This window comes from Ambystoma mexicanum, chromosome 4q, assembly GCF_040938575.1.
Source record: "Ambystoma mexicanum isolate Mex_15411 chromosome 4q, UKY_AmexF1_1, whole genome shotgun sequence".
NCBI classification, from domain to species: domain Eukaryota; kingdom Metazoa; phylum Chordata; class Amphibia; order Caudata; family Ambystomatidae; genus Ambystoma; species Ambystoma mexicanum.
The window spans coordinates 541,737,732-541,762,858 of NC_090928.1; the positions used below are offsets into that span (position 1 = coordinate 541,737,732).

At 47.0% G+C, this 25,127-nt stretch overlaps 1 protein-coding gene across 6 annotated transcripts in view; it reads right to left on the reverse strand.

Annotated features, from left to right (window-relative positions):
• REPS1 (RALBP1 associated Eps domain containing 1) overlaps positions 1 to 25,127 on the reverse strand; it is a 2,155,944-nt gene that overhangs the window by 1,992,945 nt on the left and 137,872 nt on the right. For 5 of the 6 annotated variants that reach the window (XM_069608106.1, XM_069608108.1, XM_069608105.1 and 2 more), the window contains exon 2: positions 9,796 to 9,919. In XM_069608106.1, coding sequence (XP_069464207.1) covers positions 9,796 to 9,919 — 124 coding nt within the window. Of the gene's footprint in view, positions 1 to 9,795; positions 9,920 to 25,127 lie in introns of those variants that run through there. The other variant, XM_069608109.1, reaches the window with a different exon arrangement.

The window sequence follows — 25,127 nt, forward strand, 5'->3', positions numbered from 1 at the left end:
GGATTGTAGCTCTCCAGGAGTGAAATCTCTGCACTGGCTCCCAGTGGCTGCGACGATTAAGTTCAAACCCTTTGCATTGTCCACAAGGCCATCTGGGGCCTCAATACCTTCAACTCTCTCTTCCTAAATATCTTCCTTCTCGAGTTCTCCGCTCATCCACCTCCAACTCACTCAGGGTCAGTCGCTTCTCCAAGCAAGGAGTTGGTGGTAGATCTCCTTCTGCTGAGGCCTCCCTCTGGAACATCCCATCTGCCTCTCTGAAACTTGAGGAGAACCATATCCAGTTCTGGAAGCACCTCAAGACCTTCCTCTTTGCTTCTGCTTTCTCTCCTCTCCCCTGCTGAACTCCTGGCTGAAACTGAAATTGCACTGGTCACCCGGATACCCTCTGTTCTTGGACCCAGGTCCCCTCCATGCCCGATTCACCCTTGCACTAGGGGCCATTTCTGTATCCCTACAGCTCCCTACCAGCACTTGACACCTGTTGTCTGCACTTACCCTTGCACCTGCCACCTGCTGGCTGGACTTATTTTCGATTTATTGTTTCTATTTATTACTGCTATCCTATGTACGGCACTTCCCCTCCCCCTTCCACCCTCACACTTGCCCTTCCCTTCCCTTGCGCGATCTCAAGGTCACCTGGCCTAGTAGGATCGCTGTCTCTGTCTTCCCTCTGTTTCGCTCCCTTGCCTCGGCGCGCCTTCGAACGCGCCTTCGCGCCTATAAACACTTGTTTATAGGCGCGTTATAAATGCCATATCATATCCACTTACCTGCAACAAAAGTCCTGTGCGCCTCTACCCACGCCGGTGCCTGGGCGTGGCGGCACCAGGTGTTCAACAGGCGTGAGCCAAACACGGACGCCAGACCTTCCTGGGCATCACCATTTTTTCTCCACACATGCATGGTGGGCCACTCTCCAATTGCTATAGCACTGAGCCAACCCACTTGAAACCTCATTTTCGGATGTAGAGGGTTATATAAACCCCTATTACATATGGCTGAGCGTGTCTTGATGCGCTCAGCAAGCTCCTGATATTGTGTCAGCAACCTGACTTCTCTCTAGCCCTCTGCCTTGCCCTTTTGATTTTCCCCTTGCCCGAGTTCTGCCTCGCCATTTGTCTCATGTGCCCTGCTAGTTTACCTGCCTGACCCCTGTCCTTGCCTTAGTTGCCCTTGTTTTTCCTTCGCCTTGTCCAGTTCATGCTTGCACTTCCTTCCTTTTCCTTGCGCGATTCAGTTACCGGTCTGCTATCATTTCCTGCTGTTCCGCCTTCAGTCGCCATCCATCTGATCAGCTGCACCAGCCCCATCTGCAGCGCTCTTCAACGAAGGCTAGCCAGCATCCCCTGCCAGTGTCCACACTGTCCATGCATCATGTGAAGCAGGAGAAGCAGCCACATGGTATGGGGTGTAGGTCCAGTATCACCAAGTGCTTACTGCATTGGCGCTGCGAACCAGACTTCCCATTCCGCCCAGCAACACTTCAAAGCCTCACCTAAACCCACCAGGACAGACTGAAGATGCTGTAGAGGTACACAGGTAAAACGTGGCAACGTGGTTGACATGCAGTAGTACATCATAAAGACATACCCCCCCAGAAAGGCAGCTGCTCGCACAATCCTACCGAGATTTCACTGTGGTAAGCATCTAATTTCACCAAAGACGTAAAGACAACTGCAGCGGGTGATTAAGTAAACCAGTTGCGCATTTCATTTCAGATATATTTTTAGTTGTGCAACGTGTATGGAAAATGTATCAAATGCTACACTATTCACGAACATTTAAAAACAAACTGTTGATTAGTATGGAAAGTCAGAATCAGAAGTTAGACAAGGTGGCATGATTTTTAGAGTTTTTATTCTCACAGAAAACAACTAATCTTTACTAACTCTGCGGTACTAAGTCCTACACTATACAAACAAAAGATAAAGTGTGCTTGTCAGGGTGTCAAGATGGTTGAATTATGCCTCCAAAAGAAAACAAGACCACCAAAACTTATTTTTGAGCCTTTCACAATAAAAAGGGATGGCTTCTGGGTTTTGGCACGCCCCCTCCCCTTTGTGCCTCTTTACCATCGGCCCCTCCTATGTCCACAGCCCCAAACATATGACTATAATACTGCTAAAGGGCTTTTGCAGGGGTCCAGCCAAGTCTCTCGGATTACTTCTTTAAATGGCATTTCTCACAGTCTTTCTCCCTTTCGGCAAGACTATATGCGGTCTTCCTTCCCCAATCTGGGATCCTTTCAGTCTCTTCCGCCCCCACACCTCCTCTGGGGCTTGTCTCAGTCTCTCCAATTCTTCCCCCACAGAGAGGCTCATCTCTTCCCACTCTTGAGTTTCACCAGGTTTTCTCCCACTCTAGAGATTCCTGGTGGTTTCCGCACTCCAAGCTCGTCTCCATATTTCCCCCACCGCAGGCCTCTGTTTGTTGCAAATCCGGTGTTTGTATCAGTTTCTCTCCCCACTCTGTGGCATTTCCGAGTGTTCCCCACTCCGGGGCTTGTTTCACTGCCCACTCAGGTTTTACTAATCCTTGCCCACTCAGGGGCTTCTCTCTTTCTCCCCCACCCTGGAGATTATCAGTGCCTTCCCCGCTGCAGGGCTTCCGTTTCTCTGGTCTGCCGTGCCACCCGCCTCCATGGTCTACTGGAACCATCGTGTAGCACTGATGATGGGCAGTGCTACTCAGGGAGGCTGCACAGTCTGCCTTTTCTCTCTGCAGAGCCGCTTACACAAGTCATCCCTGGGCTCTGCTCTGCGGATTCCATTCCATTCCAGTCCTTCAAGTGGAGGACCAGTGGGTGGCTTCTCCTTGGGGCCGGCCGTCACCCCTCCGAGGTCATCCGCTCTCGCTCCTGGTGAGGGGCCGGACAGTTCCCAGTCCATGAGGCCTGGCTGGACTCATCTCACATTCTCTTTCCTGCGGGCCACACCCTCTGTGTGCTCAGTAACATTCTTAAACTCTGTTGGCTTTGCCTATCCTCGGTTGTGATTGGCTCCTTATATGACGTTCCTCCCCAAGGCTGTTCTTTCCATCTCCCATCCATTTTCCACCATAGGCTGAATGAAGCTTAAGTCAGAAGCCAAGCTAGCCATTAAAAGGGTCATTGGGTTGCCATATGCTTTAGTTCCCATGTATACTATAAAGGTGTTACTGTCTGAGGAGTGGGGGGGGGGGCTTAATACCTTTCCTGGGGGTTTTCTGTCTCCTCAGGGAGGGGGGATGGGTCACCTACAGAGGATGCCACTTACATGTCCCCTAGGGTCAGGCTAAGCATGGCAGGCTCATCTCCCTAATCCCAAAAGGTGATGGCTCTGCCTTGGGCAGAGCTGACAAACTTCCTCAATTTGTCAAATTACCAAAAAAAAGGAAATAAACAAAAACATGTCAAGTACAGATTGAAGGGGGGGGCGCTGTTGCGCGGCAATCAAGATGGCCGCCTAAACGCCGTGCTCCGGGCCAGCAGAGCGTTCGATCCTGCTCTTCTCTGCCCGACGCCATCTGCGGACCTGCCTCCTACACCCGATCCTTCGGGAGCACTACTACCGCGACCGGACGCGGTTTGGAGCCGCTGCGTGCCCCGTGGACGGGGCTGCGCCCTCTTTCCTGCCCTGCGGCTGCAGCCTTCCGCCCTCCCCGACCCGCGGCTCCGACAGCGTCGGCCCTCTTCCGACCTGAGGCCGCGGCGCTGCGGGCCGCTTGGGGGAGGGGCACCCGCCCGGCGAGGGGCGCCGGACTGCTGTGGCCGGCCGGGCCTCTCCTCGATCCTGTGGACCGACCGACTGCCTCCTCTCCTGACTGGCGCGGGAGCCGACCAGCCCCGTGCCATTGGTCCGGGCCCCGAGGGGCCACTTCAACTTCGTGGCGGCTTAGAGGTAGGGGGAGCGCGGGGAGGGGACTGCGCCTGACTGCTGTGACTCTGGCGGGTCCGCCCGCACCTACCATACCCTGCGGGTGCCTCCCTGGTGCCGGCGCTGCTGTCCCCTCCCGCCCCCCTGCCTCTCTCTCTACGCCGCTAACTCCTGCTGCGTCTACCCAGCCACTGTGACCCGCTGGACTGTGCTCCATCTCCCCCCGGGCTGCACGCGCCCTGGGGCTGAGGCGCTGGTGAACATACCTTGTAGCTGCCTCCACTGGACTCCCTGAACCGCGCTCCGGCCACTGTGCGCCGCTTCACCGGTGCGCGCCTGGGCCTATCACGGCGACATCTACTCTCCTGCCCTAGAGGGGCCACAACCTCTACTCCGGACTCGGGGTGTGCTCGCTTGCTGCTCTGTGCCTACATCACCCCGGGACACGCATTGGCCCCTATATCCCGGAGGACGCTCCTTGGCACTAATTTCTAGCTCTCATCTCTCCCTCTTCTCTCTACCTGATATACCCATAAGCCAGGATGACCAGGGGAGGTGCAAGGAAACAGAGCTCCATCAATATGTTTGCGAGAGCTGCGGCGAGGCCACCTGAGGAGGCCTCCGAGTCGGCCTCCGATGCCCCCCTCGACACATCCCCGGACTCCCGAAATATGATTGATCTTATGCGTGAGGGGTTCACCGCTCTCCACTCCAAACTTGACGACATGACCGGCACCATATCCTCTATTAAGGCCCACATTGAGAGGACAGACGGCCGTGTATTGGAGGTCGAGACACGGGTGGGCTCTGCGGAGGATGCGCTGGGGGCCCTTCGCGCCGAGGTCGTCGCTCTCTCCAGCCGAGTCACGGAGGTGGAAAAGAAAAACGAGGATTTGGAATCCCGCTCGAGGCGCAATAACCTCCGCATCATCGGGGTCCCTGAGGATGAAATCCATGAGCCAATGGAAGACTTTGTTCAACGCACACTTCTGTCGCTGCTTGACGAGCCTGAGCGCTCTCCACACTTCGCAATTGAACGGGCCCATCGCGCCCTGGTGGCGAAACCAAGACCTGGTGCCCCTCCTCGACCCATCATAGCCCGCGTACTAAACTACCGCGACCGCGACGCCCTCCTCAGGGCTGCGAGACTCAAGGGTGAGCTACTCCTGGGCGGCGCGAGGATCCACCTCTATCCCGACTTCTCGACTGCGGTCCAGCGGGAACGCAAAACCTTCCAGGCGGTGAAACGCAGGTTGCGAGACCACTCCATAAAATATGCTATGCTTTATCCTGCCAAGCTTCGTATAGAGTACTCCAATCAGGTGTTGTTCTTCACGATTCCGGAAGAGGCCTCCAAATTCATCGATGAACACTTCCCTGGCTGATCCCCTTCCCCTGATCTCGGCACAGCGGTGATCCTTGGTCCCCGATGGGAGGCGTATGGGTCCTCTCGCCCCCCCGGAACTGGGACCATGTCAATCCTTTTTCCCGCAACCTGCTTGTTCAGCTCGACCTTGGTGCTCGCCCGCTGTTCCCTTGGCGAGAACTTTGTCTAATCTGCATTTCTCGTCCGTCACAGGCTTCCCATGCACTATTTGCTCTGCTGCAACCCGGAGCGTTACGGCCAGTCGGGCCTTCAGACCCCCAGGCGACGATGCCTCTGCTTTGGTTTTGTTTACTAAGGGATGGGCTGGTCATCCCTCTGATTGGGAGGGGGGTGTGGGTGGGGGTGGGCTATGTTGGGGTCGTTTGGGTTTTTGTTATTGGAAAAGTGGCGATGGCAGCGAAGGCGAACTGTGCTGAGGCATTTGGGATATGCTCCCGTGGAACTGTTAATTTGACCTCTCGGTCCCAGACATTCTGCTTTATTCCTAATACCGCCATGCTGTGACTGAGAGTGCCCTGACCTTTATGAGCTGGAATGTGCGAGGTCTGGGGAACTATAGGAAGATGAGACAGCTCCAGCTGCAGGCCGAGCGCCACCGATCCAAGATTCTCTTCCTTCAGGAGACTCATGCTCGTTCTATACACTGCATGCGCTTTGCCAAGTCCTGGGGTCCTCACCGGTTTTTCACTGATTATTCTTCCCAGAGCCGAGGAGTCATGACCCTCATTCACAGGAGCCTCCACTTTTCCCTCATCTCCTCGAAAATTGACCCCCAGGGTAGATATGTACTTCTTCACGCCATGCTGCACCATAAGGAAGTGATCCTCCTGAATATCTATGGCCCTAACCTTGATGACCCGGAATTTTACGTGCAGGTCACCTCCCTTCTCGATGGCTTCCCCCTTGTTCCAATCCTCTGGGGAGGGGACTTTAACACGATCTTCGATATAGCCCTAGATAGATCGGGCTCCAGGCCCCGTCACCTCTCCAGGGCGGCTTATGCGGCACTTTCCTCCCTTCCCCGCCTGGCCATGGTGGACGCGTGGAGGTTCTTCTACCCGGACTCCCGCATCTACTCCTTTTACTCCTCGGTTCACGACTCCTATTCTCGTATTGATAGGTGGGTGATCTCTAACATACTAGTCAAGAATGTAACACAACTAATGATCCTTCCGAGAACCCTCTCTGACCACTCTCCTGTCACCATTACAGTAGACTGGGGCCCCGATCCCGCCCGCTCTCGACACTGGAAATTGAAACCCCTTTCCCTGCTGGACCCAGAGTTTTGCTCCGAACTTGAACTGTCGATTGAGGAGTACTTCGAGACCAATACGGGCTCGGTAACGTCCCACGCCACCTTATGGGAATCATTCAAGGCTTACACTAGAGGGATTGCGCTGTCTAAGGAAAGCTGGGCCCTTAAGTCAATCCGCAGGGACCTCGCCGCCAGCGAATCTAGACTTTCATCTCTGGAAGCCACATGCTCACTACACTCTACTCCAGGTAACCTCGCCAATATTGGGGAAGAACTGGATAACTTCCGTTCTCTTGCGGACCGCGAGCAGAGGTTCCTCGATAACCCTGGTGTGGCTAGGAGGTACGGAGAGGGGGAACGCCCCGGCCGCTTCCTAGCTAGGTTGATCCGGCATGAGACGGGGCCCCCGCACATTCTCGGGGTTGAGAGATCTGATGGTTCCATGGCGGTCTCTTCACAAGAGATCAATAGGGAATTCTTCACCTTCTACGAATCCTTGTATTCCAATGCCGATGAGGTCTCGTTGGCGGAGATTGACTCCTTTCTCGATACCCTCCCTCTATCTACTCTGTCCCCGGAGGCCGCGGGCTCCCTTGACTCCCCACTCACACGGGAGGAGCTCTCGACCGCAATTGACTCCCTATCCTCGGGCCGCACACCTGGCTCAGACGGTATCCCAGTCGAGTTCTATAAACGCTTCAAGTCACAACTGCTCCCTCATTTGCTGGCTCTCTGGGAGGAGTCTGTTGAGGCTGGGGTGCTTCCTCCTTCTCTCCGTGAAGCCACGATCGCAGTGCTACTTAAGCCCGGCAAACCCCCTTCACAGTGCGGCTCGTATCGCCCATTGTCTCTCATAAACTGCGATGTCAAAATATTTGCCAAGGCTCTGGCTCTCCGGCTGGCTCCCCTTCTGCCATCTATAGTCCATCCAGACCAGGCCGGTTTTATCCCAGGTCGCTCCACTTCTCTGAACTTGAGGCAGCTATTCAACATTATTGATAGAATCAGCCCCGACACACACGCTGTGGCTGTTGCCCTTGACATGCAAAAGGCATTCGACTCGGTCTCATGGAAGTATTTATGGCGAGTCCTTGAGAGCTGTAAATTCGGCCCCTCTTTTATCTCCTGGATCAGACTGCTTTACTCTGAACCGGTTGCCAGGGTCAGTACGGGGGACCGCTATTCTCCCCTTTTCAAGATCGCCAGGGGAACGAGACAGGGATGTCCCTTCTCTCCCCTGGTCTTTGCGATAGCAATCGAGCCGTTTGCCGACATGCTCCGCCAACGCCATGCAGACAAGGGTCTCCGCTCCGCAGGACACACAGATATAGTGTCCCTCTATGCAGATGACGCGTTGCTATTTGTGCGCTCTCCCTCGGCCAACTTACCCCCTGTACTTGCAGACATTAGCCGTTTCGGCCAGATCTCTGGCCTTAAAGTGAACTGTTCGAAATCTACCCTCTTTCCGCTGACGGAATGCACTTCTCACCTCCCTGATACCTTTGGTTTCACATGGGCTCAAGACATACTTATTTACCTTGGGACGGTGGTGACTCGCCAATATGAGCGGACATTCCACGAAAACTACCAGAAATATCTTACGCACTTGACAGCCAAGACTCAGGTCTGGGACAAGCTCCCAATATCTCTGGCTGGCAGAATTGGCCTGTTGAAGATGGTGGTATTACCCCAGCTGCTCTATAGGTTCGCTAATGTTCCCTTATGGCCGGGGGCGGGCTTTTTCCGCGAATTGGACCGCACCGTGAACTCTTTTCTCTGGCACTCGGGTGCGGTTCGTCTTAAAATCGGGACCCTCTCCACCCCCATGTCTTACGGGGGCTTCGGTGCCCCTAACTTTCTTAAATACTGGATGGCGTCACAAATCCAATATACCTCCTATTGGTTTGATACCGCGGATCCAGCCCCGCATGTCCGACTTGAGAGGCTCGCAGTAGCTGATCGAGACATCCGCTCCCTGGTGCTACAACCCGCCCCCTTGACTCGGAACTCGCAGAACCCGGTTGCCTGCACAGCCGTTGCACTAGCAAAAACGTGGAGTCTGTTGGGGACCGCCTATGCCTTCCATGGCAATCTTCCACTTTGGAATTTTCTCCCCGGGGTCCCGCGGGTCCCATTGGTAGCGGTGCGCCGATGGGCGGACTTGGGCTTCGAGCTGCTACGCGACGTGTTCGACCAGGGTATATTTGTCGAGTGGCCTGACCTCCCCTTATCCCTGAGAAGGGACCGGAGCGTATGGCTCCAATACGCATCCCTTCGAAAGACCCTTAAACGACATTACCAAACATTCCCTGCATTACCGCCTGATGACCCCGCAATTGAGGAGCTCACTTCTCCCACCCCTAGGAGGGGCAAGATCTCTAGGCTATACACCATGCTGCAGTCCAGATCGGTCCCAGACTTTACCAAACTGAAACTCGCCTGGGAGGCGGACCTTGGTGTGGAGATGTCCGAGGATCGTTGGACCCATCTATGCGACCGCACGCAGCGGGTCTCTTTCAATTCTCGGTTCAAACTTATTCAATTCAAAGTTCTTCACAGATTCCACCATACCCCGATCAGACTACATCGTATGTCGGCCGACTATCCTACCAGCTGCCCCAGATGCGGTCGGGATGGGGCTGACTATATCCACATGATCTGGTCCTGCCCTCGCCTGGCCCAGTTCTGGGAGGCCGTCTGCTCGACTGTGTCCACTGTGACAGACCACCCCATTGCTCTCTCCCCGCTGGTATGCCTCTTTCACGATCTCCCAGGCCTCCCCCGAGACTCCAAGAAATTAGCTGGTCTTTGCCTCCTCCTCGCGGTGCGCTCTATCCTGCTCTGTTGGCTTCGCCCCTTCCCTCCTACACATGCCCAATGGTTGAAAGCGGTCACGTGGGCCTCTGACACGGAAGAAACCTGGTCCCACCTACAACCCACACGTTCCAGACCGAGAAATATTTGGCTCCGATTCCGCTCTTATATCTCTGACCTAGTCGAGACTCAGACCTCCCCTTCCTCTCCGGTTTCCCCTAGCCAGCTAGGGTCCTTAGCTCAGTCATAGTTCCCTGATACCCTTCTTCACGATCTCACTGCATTTTGCTCTTCGACTGTTCAATATGTGTAGTAACTTCTGTATATCTACGCTATGTATACTGTTCTTTTACAATGTTTCGCCTGGCGCTGTTCGCCTGTGTTTTGCTGCCACGCTTATAATAAAAAGAAGTTTAAAAAAAAAAGTACAGATTGAAGGAATGCAAATAATGAAAGGAGAGTAGTCCTATTCTTGTGGTTACCTGTGTTTAAACTCTCCATTCTTAAGGGTAGGCCAGATTGGGCAACCGATATCAGTTTCAAGGCAATATAAAACTGACTTCTTCCAAAATATCCAAGTCTTGTCGCACCACAGAGTTCTGTAATCTGTAAAATAAAAAAAAATAGGTTTGGTCATTCCAACAAGGGAAGGTAACAAAAGAAGCAGGTGGCTAATGTCAGTTACCCACAATTCACAAACTGATATTTATGATTCAAGCATGAACATTATACATGTTTCCCAGCTAACATTTTTCCAGTTTCATTCATGTGAAATGGAAAATGGCAACTTGATTAATGCGGTTTTCTCAAAACTACTGTCATTTGTGAAGGCATCATGAAGTAAGACACAGAAAACAGATTCCCTTTTTTTTTTTTAAATTGAACTATTATTTCTCAAACAAATGTCAGGATGTAGTTAGGCCTAACTTGCGACCAATTTTAAGGTGGTCTTTACTACCTAAAGAAACTAAGGATAGTCTGTGTCTAAGTTCTACTCAAAAGTCTATATCGAAAACCTGTACTTGCGCTCACAACTAAATCTATACAATGTGTAGGGATGTCAGCAAACAAAGAAACAAGTGTTCAAAATAACGTTCTGAGCTTTTTCCAGTTCCTGGAAAAATTTTCAGCTTCTTCCTCATGTTCAAAACAGTTCCACAAAAAGCACTTGGGGCTCCCTTAGCCAACTTCAAGACAGTTCACAGTTAATTCTACTTTGTCAGCTTTCTGTATGAATTGTAATCTTTCCTTCTATTTAGTCACTTTCAGACTGATGAGGAAAAATAACTTCAATCTCCATTGGCTCACTCCAAGTTGGAGTTACTCTGTCTAGGCACAGTTGTCGGACCACACGGTCCACCCATCACAGGTCACACAACTAGTAACCCTTACCACCTTATAATGTTCACCGATTCTCATTGGACTACTTTGCCACCATATGTTTACTCTGCACTTGTGACATTAGTCCATCAGTACTCCCGTTTCTTCTTGGCAGTCTCTTGACTCTGCGAACGCGTGACTTCCATGCAGTTCTCTTAATGGGTTTATTTATTTTCACCACCTTACTTTCACACTAACAAATATTGCTTCCCATTTGCCTTTCACGTGCTTCACCAACTCTCATTACTGGTTTTCACTTGGCATTGTGCTTTCACATAGTTCAAAAATGCCTTTTCCTTCTTTTCACTCTGTACGTAAATACACATCACTTTCTCTCCATCCTGCGGCATTATCATATATTGCGCATAGCTTTTCTTTAGTTCGCTATTCGATAGGTAACTACTTGGCAACCTTCTAGATAATTAATAATGTCCATACTTGTGGTGTAACAGTATATTGGTATATCGTTATCGATACCGTGAACAGCTTAATTCGACTACAATAACCTTCACGTTGTTTATACCGATATACCGCTTTAGGGCCTGCAGCTATTATGTGAGCTTTTCAATCTGATTTGGAAAGGCTGCAGTTAGCAAGTGCTGCGCATTCTGGATCTTGCACTGTGGGATGTGGCGTTTGGCAGACAAGAGCATAGGGAAAGTGAGGCCACATTAGTAAATGCAGTTTTGATGCAGTGACTGCTCTTTCTCTGATCAGTACAGTCGGGTTAAAGATCAGCCGATTTGTAGTTTTCCCACCAATTTGAAAGATGGCAAACTACACATCCCAGAATTCAAAGGGGGAATGAACTGGATGCCCTTCTGATGCATGTCCACAAAAAACGTTAGCTCTGTAGACTGTATGAACACTGGGCCCATCAGTGCTTTGCGCCATTATATAAACTACTACCCTCACTGTCCTGTGTAGATTTACACATTGGCACTAGAGTTGTTGCTTCGCTTGATCCTTCACCTGCCTTCTGCATATTGCACTGGACTCAAGCAGGCAGGACAGATTCTACATTCAATTTGAAGTATCCAGAGCAATGGGGGTGAGATATTCCTCAGGTCTATCCTCGATTTGCGACACCACCCATGAAAGCATTCCTCCATCTCAACTCACATGACAAGGGTCCTAATGCGCTCAGACCTGGTGGGCAAAATGGTAATGATGGGGCTGTGGTGATGTGGTGGTCTAGGCCATATTTGTGCCAATATGTATTTTAACTGTCATTTTCAAAAAGTGTTTGTGCCACTATCTTTAAGAAGGTAAATGAACTAGTATTGCAAGAATCAATAAAGAAATCAACAGCGCCTACTGAACGCTGTCCCGTTAGGATTACATGGTCAGTGTTGACTCCAATATCAGACCTTTATAATACACCAGGCAGATGGTAAACAAGCTATAGTGATTTGATCAATATGCAACCGTTTGGTGAGTGTGTGTTGGCTATGACATTTTGACAAAAGAAACACAATGGCATGGGCTTTCAGACCTCACATGAGTGACTTTTCTCCCTTTAATGGGATAAATAGTTCTAATTAAAAAAAAAAAAACAGCGAGGGGACATGATTCCCATGCCATGTGGTTTCCAAATAATGCAGGTCGAGGCCGATTTTCAAAGCAATGACCTGTGACTGAGCAGCAAGCTCATTGCTCTAAAAGTGCATTTTAAACACTTCCACTAGTCACTCATTCAAGGCGATCAACGAGTGAGTGCCATGAAAGACCAATCTGCAGCCGCCTTAGATTCCTGGAGGATCAGCTACAAATGTGCAGAGACAAGTTTCAAAATACTGACAATGTATGACCTTTAAGAAAATATTTTTTAAGATTAGTTAACTCCACCTTCTATACCGCGATAAACATGACATACCATAATTTGGCAAGAAGGTTATCATACCGCCATGAAACCAATACAGTGAGACCCCTACTTCATACTGTGGGTAACTCTTTTTTATATGCACATGTAGCCTCAAGGGGTCGCAGGTGCAAGTTCTCCGAATGACTACAATTACCTTTATTACTGGGAGAGGCCTGACCATTAGAATGGTTTTCTAAAGTCCTCTTCCTCATCCCAGTACCAAAGTGGTGTTCAGAGGTGGAAGTGTGCATTACGCCTAGTCACCCCTTCCTCGTCCCAGTCTTAAAGGGACCTGAATAGGATACAGTTGGTGTGTGATAGTGGGGAAGAGTTGGACAGTTTCTAGATTTTATCTGAGGGGATAAATGTGGGTATAGTCTATCCACATAAGGAGGAGGTGTTCTTGGTTTCCTCCTTGTCTCTCTATGGGGATGATTTATCCGAGGTCAATTCTTCCAGGAGAAAAGGAAGGGAGTTTGACAATACCCTATGAAGGCTTCCTGGGCTGAAGGCTAATTGTGGAACGGAAACGGGGCTATCGCGTCTCCCTGAAAGACACCCTCCCTCCAATTCCCCAAATCTCCTCCACCCAGGTGATCCTCCCGCGCATATCCACCCCCAGCGTCAGGATCCAAAAGCGATGGCTCTTCCCTGGCCACCTGAGCAGAGGATTTTGGGGAGAAGGTAGGATGCCTTCAGTTTCTCACACATTCCACATCTTAAAACAACACTTGTTCATACAAAAGAAAAATAAGTGCAAGAGGCAGAAATAAGATCCATAAAAACCTCATGGATCAGTTTCCAACGTCATGGTTGTGACACACAACACTAATGTGGTTCTTAAATAGTATGTAGCTTTTGAAGCAGATCATCAACCCCACTTTTTCTATTCAAGCCTGCTACGTGTGTGGAATTATGAGCTTTTATCTCACATTAGAGCTCATGGAAAGATTTCCCTTCTTGGATCATTTCACTCCAAGAGTTTGTTGGTCCCAATACTTGGCCTTCCTAATTATTTCACACTACTCCTTTCTCATCAAACTCCTTTCATGCACCTCTTTCATCAAGTTCCTTAGCTGTTGAGTCCTATAAGCTCCCTCCATGCCTTTGTTGGCCAATCAAGGAAGGGTATGCATGCTTTTCACTCCGTAACCTATTTTGTTTGGTCTCCTGCAACTATGAAGAAAAGGTTTGGCACTGTTGTAGTCCAGTGTCAATATCACACAAAAGGCAGGTTTTAATCTCTTTCATTGGACTAACTTTATTATGCAGAGCTGGAAGAATGCATTAGCTTACGAAGAAGTCTATGAGACTTTGAAAGCTAATGCATTTTTTCCATCTGCATATTTCCATTTAGTCCAATAAAAAGGTATCAAAACCTCCATCTCCTGGAGGTCATATTTAATATTTCCTTTTAAACAATGTCCATCTTTCAGCACCAAATGCCTTTTGTTACATGCTGAAAATATTTAGTTGAGTAGAGCAGACATCTCTAGCGCATCCCAAACCCAGAGCATGCATATATACATCTCTTGAAACTGATCCCAGGTCAGTCGGGTGAGCAGCACTCCCCGTGGTCGGCAATTAAGGCCGATTTCTTTGCAAAAACACACTTTCTTTAATGGACGTTCTTTCCGAACATACAAATCACAGCATAAGCATTGTAATAAAAATCAGGTTAATCCGATGCTGCCATCCCATGGCAACAAATTTCTGGCGCCGACGCGTTTCGCGGATTTCTTGCCGCTTGATCACAACCAATTAGCCCACACACCCGTGAATGTTTTAAAATGGGAAATCCGAGGTTCAAGAACAGAGGTAAGTATAGAAAAAGGACTAATCGTGTATCCACTTAAAGTTTTTTCTGACAGCCACGTTGTTCTAGTCCAAATTTAGACCCATTTGCTTATAATGTATAGCATATTCTCACTGGCGCTGGTTGTAGGAATTATATACAGTTAAACCATTAGGTGCATAGTGCTTGCCCTTGTATGATATCATTTACAGAATGTCACCTGTTTACAATGCCTCATATCTCTAGCAACAAAAGTGCCAAAATCTGAACAATGCCAAAATATAAAATGCTAGAATAATATGTTGCGTCTGTTCAAATAGCAGAAGCTGATTAAAGTGCATAGTGCTTATGGCAGCCAATGTTCTACTCGACCGGAAACATCTTGCATAATGTTATAGCGTCTACAATTAAACCTTTATATAAAGTGCATCGTGCTCATAGCAGCAATAATTCCTATGTATAATCAATTCCAATGTGCAAAGGCGCTAACAGTTCCCAATGGGCAGCTGTTTAAAGTGCATAGTGCTCATAGCAGCGAATAATGTAGTCCAACTAACACGCTACACAGATTATGCATAATAGTAATTATTCCTATGCTTGGCCGATTTTGCTTAATAAATCAATAGCAACATATAATTTCCATTTGGCCTGTACGGCCGTCTAAGGTGCTTAGTGCATATACCAGAAAAACCACTTCATTCATACTACACATTTCCTAAACAAGTTTCTATCCAATGATGTAAACTTCTGCCCCATAATCAGAATTCCAAATCATTAAAGGGTGAGAGTAGGGTAAGATAAAAAAAGAGAAGAACCCTATTGAAATTAGGGGGGAAAAAAAAAAAGGAAAAAAGGGGGTGGGAGGAAAATAGCAAGATATTAAAATCCATGTAAATCTCCAAACATATCCCACATTAGACGTAGATAAAATCCATGAACAACTATAGGACACAATCAAAACCTGTTCATTTATACTCTTATTCTAATTTTGCAACTGGGCTACCAATAAATTGTAAACGCACTATACTTTTTGCAATGTGGGAGTCCCTCGTTTTAAGTTCCTAAAAAAGTGTAGAGTTCTTCATCCACATTGTGGCCTCTTGGTTGTTTGCTCTCGAAATCCAGGATACAACATGTCCCTTTTTGTCTGAGCATAAGCTCACAATTACCACTTGAAGCCCAATGTCCACTACACAAATACCAAAGAAATTGAAACTTTCCTTGGTGACAGTCACTGAAATGTTTGGCCATCGGGTAGTTGGGGTCATTGTTTAAGATGGCTCTGACATGTTGCTGTATTCATATCTTTAATTTACACTTCGTGCTTCCAGTATACCACTTCTGACACCCACATGTGAGGGCATACATGACGAATTGTGTCGCATGTTATTCTTTTCCGGATCTCCACATTTGTTTCTGTTACTGGATGCTTAAACGACAAACAGTTTCTGGCATATTTGCATACATTGCACTTTGTGAATTTGCTAAAACCGTTCCTCTGATTCGTGGGCCAGTTGCTCGTATTCTTCTCAATTGTCTTCTTCATGAAGCTTTGCACTAATGTGTCTTTTAAAGAAGAATTTCTTCTGAAGGTTATATCTAGTCTTTTGTTCAGATTACATCCAAGATCTCCATCTGCCAGCAGGATTCTCCAATGTTTTTGCAGTATATGCCTGATCATGACTGCCTGTTTATCAAACATTAGAATTAATTGTGTGGTATATTTATGTTTATTGAATTTATATAGCGCTTTAAGCCAAAACGCTTTACAATATATACAGGTACAAAAGCGAGAGAAGCCTATATACAAGCATGAACAGGTCATTAGAACAATAAGTAGAACTATTTACAAGGGGGGGGAAATGGGGTAGAGGAGGGGGTAGGAGAAGGGATTTACGGTGTAGGATTTGAGGTGGGGAGGGAGGGGGAAGGGGAAGCATATATACAAGCATGAACAGGTCATTAGAACAATAAGAACTATTTACAAGGGGGGTGGGGATAGGGTAGAGGAGGGGGTAGGAGAAGGTAGTTACGGTGTAGGATTTGAGGTAGGGGGAAGGAGGGGGAGTGATCTGGTATCCTCATTGCCTTTAAGTAGTATTTGTTACTAATTTAAGGTCAGAGGGAAAGGAGAGAGGAAGGAGGCAAAGGAGGAGGTCAAGGGTAGGGGGGGCAAGGGTAGGGGACGAGGGGAAGGGAAGTCAGGGGGGGGTGTAGAAGATGATCTTTCATGGAGTGGCAGAAGGATGAGTAGGTAGGGGTCGAGCGGATGGAGAGCAGAAGGGAGTTCCAGTGTAAGGGGGGCCAAGAGTTGGAAGGAGCGGAAGCGTGAGGAGGCACATGGGGCTGGGGGCACAGTGAGGAGGTAGAGGTTTGCTGAGCGGAGAAAGCAGGAGGGGGGAGTAAAATGAGAGGAGGGAGGAAAGGTAGGGGGCGCCAGGTCATGAAGAGATTTGTAGACAAGACAGGAATTGAAATTTCAGTTGTGAGAGGAAGGGAAGCCAGCCAAGTTGAGTGAGAGAGGAAGAAATAGAGGCTCGAGGGCCGAGGAGGCATAGAGTACGGATAGAGGAGTGATAGATGGATTTTAGGGGAGTTAGGTGAGAGACAGGGAGTCCAAAGAGAAGAGAGGAGCAGTAGAAGAGGCGGGAGAAAATGAGGGAGGTTATTAGGAGTTTGGAAGCATGGAATGTGAGAGAGGTGCGGATCTTGTGGATGTTATAGAGGTGGTACCGACAGGCTCGAGCGGTTAAAGAGATGTGGTTGGAGAAGGAGAGAGAGGAGTCGGGGTGGAGGCTGAGATTGCGGGCATGGGAAGATATGGGGAGGTTGGAAGGTGGAAAGTGGATGAAGGGAGGGGGAGAAGGGGAGCGAGTATTAGGAGGGAACAAAAGCACCCCAGTCTTGTCAGAGTTGAGGGAGAGAAAGTGGGATGGCATCCAATCTTTTATGGCCGTGAGGCAGGAAGAAAGTGAGGTGGAGGTCAGATATGAAGGAAGAGAAGGAAAGAAAGAGTTGGGTGTCATCAGCAAAGAAGTGGTGGGAAATGCCGAAAGAAGAAATGACTGGGGAGAGAAGGGAGTTATAGAGAGAAAAGAAAGGGTCCCAGCACGGAACCCTGAGGGAAGCCATAGTTCAGGGGGAGGCTGGAGGAGGTGCGGCCGCCCTAGGAGACAGTGAAGGATCGATTGGAGGTGTAAGAGGTGAGCCAGGAGAGAACAGTCTTTGAAGCCGAAGGAGGACAGAGTGCTAAGTAGTAAGGGGTGATCTACGGTATCAAAAGCTGCAGAAAGATCAAGGAGTATGAGAATTGAAGATTGCTTAGCGTGGCGAGCAGTGGACATAGGTGAGTGCTGTCTCAGTGGAGTGTTTAGGCGGAAACCAGATTGAGAGGCGGGGAGGAGGAAGTGGGATGAGATGAAAGCAGAAAGTTGAGATTAAGCAAGGCGCTCGAGGAGTTTAGAAATAAAGGGGAGAAGGAAGATTGACCAGAAGTTCGAGGCAACAAGAGGGTTAGCAGAAGGTTTCTTCAGGAAAAGGATTATGGTGGCATGTTTGAAAGCTGAAGGAAAGGTGGCAGAAGAGAGACAGATGTTGAAGAAGGTGGTTAGGTAGGGAATAAGGAGGGGGTACATTTTGGGGATGAGGGAGGTGGGGATGGGGTCAGAGGGGGCAGTAGTAGGGCGAGTTTTGGACAGTAGGTGGGAGACACATGCAGGGGTGATAGGAGAGAAGGTGGACAAGTTGGGAGAGCTGGGGGAGGGGTTAGGGGGAGAGAAGGAAGGAGAGGATGTTCTGGCGAAGAGAGGATTTTGGATGAGAAGAAGTTGGCGAAGTCAGAGGGAGAGAGGGGAGAGTTCGTGGAAGGGTCAGAAGTGGGAGGGGAGAGAAGCCGGGAGAGGGTCTGGAAGATACAGCGAGGATGAGAGACTTGTGAGTGGAGGAGGCTAGAGTAGCGGAGTGTTTGGTAGCTGAGAGGCAAGAGTCGTAGAGAGAATGATATGAAAAATAAGAATTGATTAGTAAGAGAAGGGGATTTGATCCAGCGTTATTCGAGGTGGCACATGGACAGAAGGTGTGAAGAGAGCCAGGGTTGGGAAGGTTTGTGAGAAGGGGAGAAGGGAGTGTGAGGATAGAGTTGGTCAAGAGTGAAGGTTAAAGAGGACAGTGTGGAGAGGGCTTCATCTGCTGAGAGGGAATCAAACTCTGAGAGGGGGGAAGGAGGAACGTGGAAGAGATTAGGGTTAAAGCTGCGGAGGTCGCAACGAGAGAAGGAGGGAGAGAAGGGAGAGGTGGGGGAGGGGAGGAGTGAGGGAGAAGGAGAGCAAGGTGTGGTCGGAGAGATAGTTGGGAAGAGACGATACAGGGAGGAAGAGTAAGAAGAGAAAGATGAGATCAAGTGTGGAGCCAGAGGAGTGGGAGAGGGCGTAGGAAGGGGAGAGGAAGGTAGGAGTCAAGTAATGAGAGAAGAGGAGAAGGCGATGTGGACAAGAGGGGGAGGTTGAAGTCACCAAGGACAGAGAGAGGAGTAGGAGAAGGATAGATGAGAGAGAAAAGATGGTCAAGGTCTTCATAGAAGGAAGAGAGGGGGCCAGGAGGTCTAAATAATTAAGAAGGAGATCGCGTGAGGAAAGGTGAAGTATTTGTAAAGAAATTCAAAGGAAGAGAAGGTCGGGGGGTGAGGGTAGGGGATGAGGAAAGACATTTAGGGTGAAAAATGAGGCAGACGCACCTCTGCGACCAGAGGGGCGTGAGATATGGGAGAAGCAGGAGGAGGAGGAGGAGAGAGACGCACGGACTGTGGAATTGAAGAGGGTAATCAAAGTCTCGGTGATGCAGGGGAAGTGAAGATTGAGTTGGACGAACAGGTCAAGGGTCGCCGTGGCTTTATTGCAGATGGAAGGGGCATTCCAGAGGGCAATGTTGATGATGCTTATCCATCTCCCCACTGCTACCCCCTTGCAGTGGGGAGATGGATAAGATTGGGGTGAGAAGGGATAGTGCGGGAGGGAGGGGTGGGCAGGGGGGAGGTCTGAGGAGGGGGTGGATATTAGGATGAGGGGAAGGTAGAAGAGGAGGAGGGGGAGGGAGAAGGATGGAAGACGAAGGGAGAGAGAGATGGGGTGCATGGCAGAGAGGGGAAGAAGTCTTTAAACCCTTGTGCTGTGATCTTGCTTTCTGCATCATATGCATCCAATGTCGTGCTGTTAAGTCATATCCTGATAAATTCACCATATTGGACACTCCATATTAAATTCTTTGGATGTCCACTCGTCACATGCAGTGGAGTGTTGGATCCTGTGCTTTTTCTGTGTAATTCACATGTCAAGTTTTCATCCACCACCCTCAAATTCACATCTAAAAAAGTTGTGAATGCTTTGCTATAGGTCTCTGTAAATCTTAAATTGTGGTCGTTTCTATCCATCAGACCTACGAAGTCGAGCCAACCCTTCTCTGTACCCTTCCAAATAATTAATAGGTCGTCAATGTATCTGAGCCACAAAACCACATTGTCCGTGTTGCTTTGATTCTCTTTAGACCATATTTCGCATTCTTCCCAGGCGCCCATCGTTACGTTCGCATATGACGGCGCAAATGTAGTGCCCATGGCGGTGTCCTGGACTTGACGGAAGAACTCTCTATTAAACAGAAACACATTATTGGTTACACAGAGGTCTATCATCTGCAGTACCATTTGTGTATGTTGCAGATAGTTCAGCGACCTGGAATTGAGAAAGTGTTGACAAGATGATTTCCCAAAAATCGTGCTCTATTGACATGTATAACGATATAACATCCATCGTGGCCATTATGTACTCTGAGTCCCAAGGAATTCCATTAATCCATCTGAGGAAATCAGTAGTCTCTCGGATGTATGATGGAAGAGAATTTACGAAAGGTAATAAAACCTTGTCTGTATATTTAGACGTGTTTTCGAAGACAGAGCCCATCAGGGACACAATTGGTCTTCCCGTTTTTTTTTTTTCCATGTTCTTATGGACCTTCGGGAGGAAGTAAATTGTCGGTGTGATGGAATCCTTGATTTCTAGAAACTTGCAGTTGTCTTCCGTAAGAATCCCTTTCTTTTCCCCATTCTTCCAAAAATGATTTTAACTTTGTCTCTAATGTAATTTTTGGGTCTGCATTCATTCTTTCATAGCATTTTTTGTTGTTCAATTGCTTGTATGCCTCTGCTATGTAGTCACTGCAATTCATCAGTACTATGTTTCTCCCTTTGTCTGAGGGTTTGATGGTGCACTTCTGGAGGTCTTGCAGTTCTTGTAATGCAATTTTGTCATTTCTTGACATGTTCTCTTTTTTGTTTCTTCCACATCTTTTCTTTCGTAGACTTTTTAAATCCTCTAGCACTAAAGTCTAGAAACCCTCAATACTTCCCCCAGTATTTGGTATTGGGTTAAATTTGGACTTTTGTTTCAGTTTACTTTTCGTGGTACAATCTGTTTTGATATTGAGTTCTTCCAGATCTATTGCCCCTTCTTCAGCATCATCCGGGCGATCCTTTTCAAGTGCCACCAAATCTGATAATGTTTCCAGATCTCCTATCCGCATTTATGTCCGTCCTGTTTTGTCTCGTGATTGAGGACGTGACACCAGGGCATTTGCAGCAAAGAATTTCTTCAGACAGATTTTTCGTATGAACTTGTCAAAACCTAATCGGGTTTGTACATAATCATTATCAGCTGTTGGACAGAAATGTAAACCCAGACTCAGTATTTTGTGTTAGTTTGGAGTCAACACATGGTCTGATAAGTTGATAATTTTCAAATTTCCTTCAGTGTCCAAACGAGGCTTGTCTATTTGCCAGAGCACAGTGATCTGGCCGGGGTATTGTTCGTGGCGCCCATTGCCCCTTGACCCCCCCTCGTTTTTTTTTCGGCCTCCTCTGCCTCAGCCCCGATTTTGATTTCTGCCTCTTGCTTGCTTTGTTTGTCCATACTTTTGTAGCAAGTGCATCTCGTCTAAAAAATGTAGGCGAATGCTCGGTTCCTCGCTCTCACTGCCCGTGATGTCTGATTCTGAAGAATGTTCACTTGTATCCCCCCCTCTGGTGTGTTATCTGACGTTGGTTTGCTCATAGTTGTTTTCCTGAATTGGTCAAACCTTTGTGCAAATGTATATACCCTTCCCAGCTCGTAATCCTCTTTATCTCTCAGAAATGTTCTTTGTTTTATTTGTTTGATTTCCTCTTCATATTCTCCGAGACTCTTCTCCATATTCACCGTCAGTTTCTTGCCTTCCTCACTTTCTGCAATTAGTTTCAATTTATTTTCTACCTCAGTTATTTTTTCAAGTAGTTTGATCCGGTCAATACCTGCATATTTTACTAGAAGTTCCAAAAAGGTTTTTGAGCACCCATTCGTGGCTTCACTCCATTCTTCTAACATCCTAGGACCTTGTTCCTCAAAGGATGGGATGGTCAGTATTCTCAGGCCACGTGGAATTCTTTATATGTCCACATAATTTTGCAACAAGTGCACCTCCCACCATTTGCTTTCTTCTTTGCACTGGCATTTTTCTAGTTCTTTTAATAGCCCTATTTCACTGTCGTTTTTAGGTTCCAGTGCATTTGCAGGTACTGTTTTTTGATTGCACCGTAGTGTTTCACTCAGTGTTTCAGCAGTGAGATATATATATATTTATATATTTTCAGTGAAAAATACTGTTGTTAAAGGGACGTTATGGTTCCAAGTAAAACCCTTGAAATTCGCCAGTTATGGTAAGCTAAGCAAACATAACTCGCGCCACCACTGTGCACTGCTAAGACTAACACCCAGGACATCAAAGATGACATCACAAATGCCATTGATGACATCACTGATGACATCACATGTCTGGCTCCCCCTTTTTTTCCTTTACTGACATATCTAGGCCACATGGTTTTCTTCAGTAACAGTCAGGAATTAAAAGTGGAAAAGGTAGTATATTTGTAGACTTATCCTTCAAGTATGTTCTTACAATAATTCCCTTAGGGTCCAGTCATATCATATGAAACATACATAGGGGAAGACAAGCTTGAAAGACAGCAATCCTTTCTGTGCATTAAAATAATCAGTAGAGTTGTCAGCACTTTGATATTTCTGTTTTTTTATTACTGTACTTTCCCTGTATATGTTCCTATTTTTATATCTTGTATCCACACTACTTTCCTTAGAGTCCAGGCACATCATGTGATATATATATATATATATATATATATATATATATATATATACACACATAGGGTAAGTAGCAGGTTTGAAACAGAGCAATCCTTTCTCTGCATAAAGGTAATCAGTTAGGTTATGAACACTTTTTGCTACTACTGCTGTTTTTTTTCTTACTTCAATTTCCTTGTATATACTCATATTTGTATGTGGTGTTGTCTCTGTGTTTTGTCTATAATAATGCAATTATGTAGTAAGTGGGTTTTATTATCTACTTATCACATGTTTCACAGTATGCAAAAGTCTAATAAGAAAACAGTTATCATTTCACTATTCCACATGGCAAGTTTATGAATATTGCACCTCCATCATCTATGCTGCACACAATGCCTATGTTTCTACATGAGTACCTTAGTATACTGGATGGACGAATTAGCACTTGATATTTATTCCAATGATCCTTGACACTTTTTTTTTATTAACATTACAATAAGACACCCTTGTACAGACTTTTCATGAAAGATATTTGCACGTGATGTCATCAGTGATATCAGTGACATTTGTGATATCATCTTTGATGTCCTGGGTGTGAGTCTTAGCAGTGCACGGTGGTGGGGCAAGTTATGGTTGCTTAGCTTACCATAACTGGCGAATTTCAAGGGTTTTTCGGTTTTACTTGGAACCATAACGTCCCTTTAACAAAGTTTTTTTTCACTGAATTTCATAGGTTTTTAGTAGCACAACTTAATAGTAACTTTGACTTTATGTACATGTAATATTGAACATACCGAACCACTTCTACTGAATGTAATGTCCGCGGACATATTCGGACAACAGTACCACTACCTAAAAAGTCCCGGGGGGGGGGGAGTATGTTTAATTGTTATATTACAACATAACATTAAAAAAGTTCACAAAGTAGTACACATACATATTATATGTAGTAATACATAAGAAATGTAACCCATATATGTACCGCACTAACCATTCATTTAAATACAATATATTCTAAAATGGAATATACCAAGAGAAGATAAATAGGCTTCCAACATAATTACCTCACAGACACTCCACAACTAAGACCAAGACCAGACCTACAGAGTACTCAGAACATATCTTACCTGAAATAGTAAGTGTACATCATTTTATTCATATCTTTATAAACTTTCTGTATTAGATTAAAAAAAAAATTATATATTTTTTTTCCCCCTCACAGAAATGTCTAGGACTCTGGAATGGCTAGAGGAGCACTTCCCACATGACGAAATGTCAGAAAATAGTGAAGCTAATAGTACACACTTTACAATATAAACCATTTAATTGTTATTTTATATATATATTTAACATATATATTTATTTTTGTACAGAGCATACCAAAATAGAAAATATGTCTGAAGAAACTTATGGAAAACACGCTCGACAGTTTAAAAGAAAAAATGGATTATTGAGCAATTTTAATATTTTGAAACTTTTGTTGAGGATCATTTTAAAACAAAAACCTCATACTATTGTCCCACATGTACTTGTCCCCCCTCACCATATCCCAGTCAATTATCCCCAAACCCTCTCCATAATCCAAAACGTTTTGATGAGAATTCCATCCCTTCTTCACCTGATACCAATCATGTTGAAACCCCCAATTCTCCTGTTTTTGTTTCTGCCTCACCTTCTCTGTCATAAATTACTAATACATGTGAAATAAAGTTACATTTTTATATTGTGTTGTAATTACTTCCCATTTTTTATTTTTTTAAAAACAATGTAGATGTCCGCGGACAGCGCGGGTGTTCTGAAATGTTCGTAAATAAACGAAAATGGAGGTGTCCTGAAGAACACTATACCTGTCCGTACTGTTCGGTAGCAAGTTTAAACTGTTCTAGAACACACGCGATGTCCAGAAATGTTTGTTTGATGTGTGACGCACTTTTAATTAATTCAGGGCCCGAACACTGTCCGTAGAACATGAACGCGCAGGCGCAAACCAATGTCCGTGCATTTGGTGTCCTGCGGACAGGAGCTTCCTTCGCGGACATGTTCGCGAAGGGATCATGTGACCACGCCCATGCTGATCGCGTGTTCTGAATGCGGACACTGTTCGTATCCCCGAACAATTTAAAAGTACATTTTCGAGTAATCCACAATATTATTCCATAAAAACTCATCATGGCACAAGTCCCACATAGTAATCCTGAGTTTCTACATATCTTTTGAAACTTTTTGAACCCTTTTTTGTATTCGATCTGTCCGCGAACCGCGTACAAGCACCCCTATAAAAGACCACACCCTAGAGCTTATTCTCATTGTGTTTCTGGCCATTCTTCAGAGCACAGCTATTTCTCCAGCAACTTGATGATTACACCATCGAGATGGCATCTCTGGCTGCAGAACTGCCACCTGGTGCTGCACCTGCTTCAGCACCACCACCACCTTCCCAAGGGCCTGAAGAGGGGAACAGGAGTGAGGATGCAGAGGAGGAAGATGATGACGAGAATGAGGTAGAGGAAATCCCTAGTACCCGCAAGTCTTGGATGTGGCGGTTATTTTCCATTTATGGGAATGGTCCTAAGGCTTGTGCGAACCGTGTTTTCTGCAATGAGTGCAAAATGATAC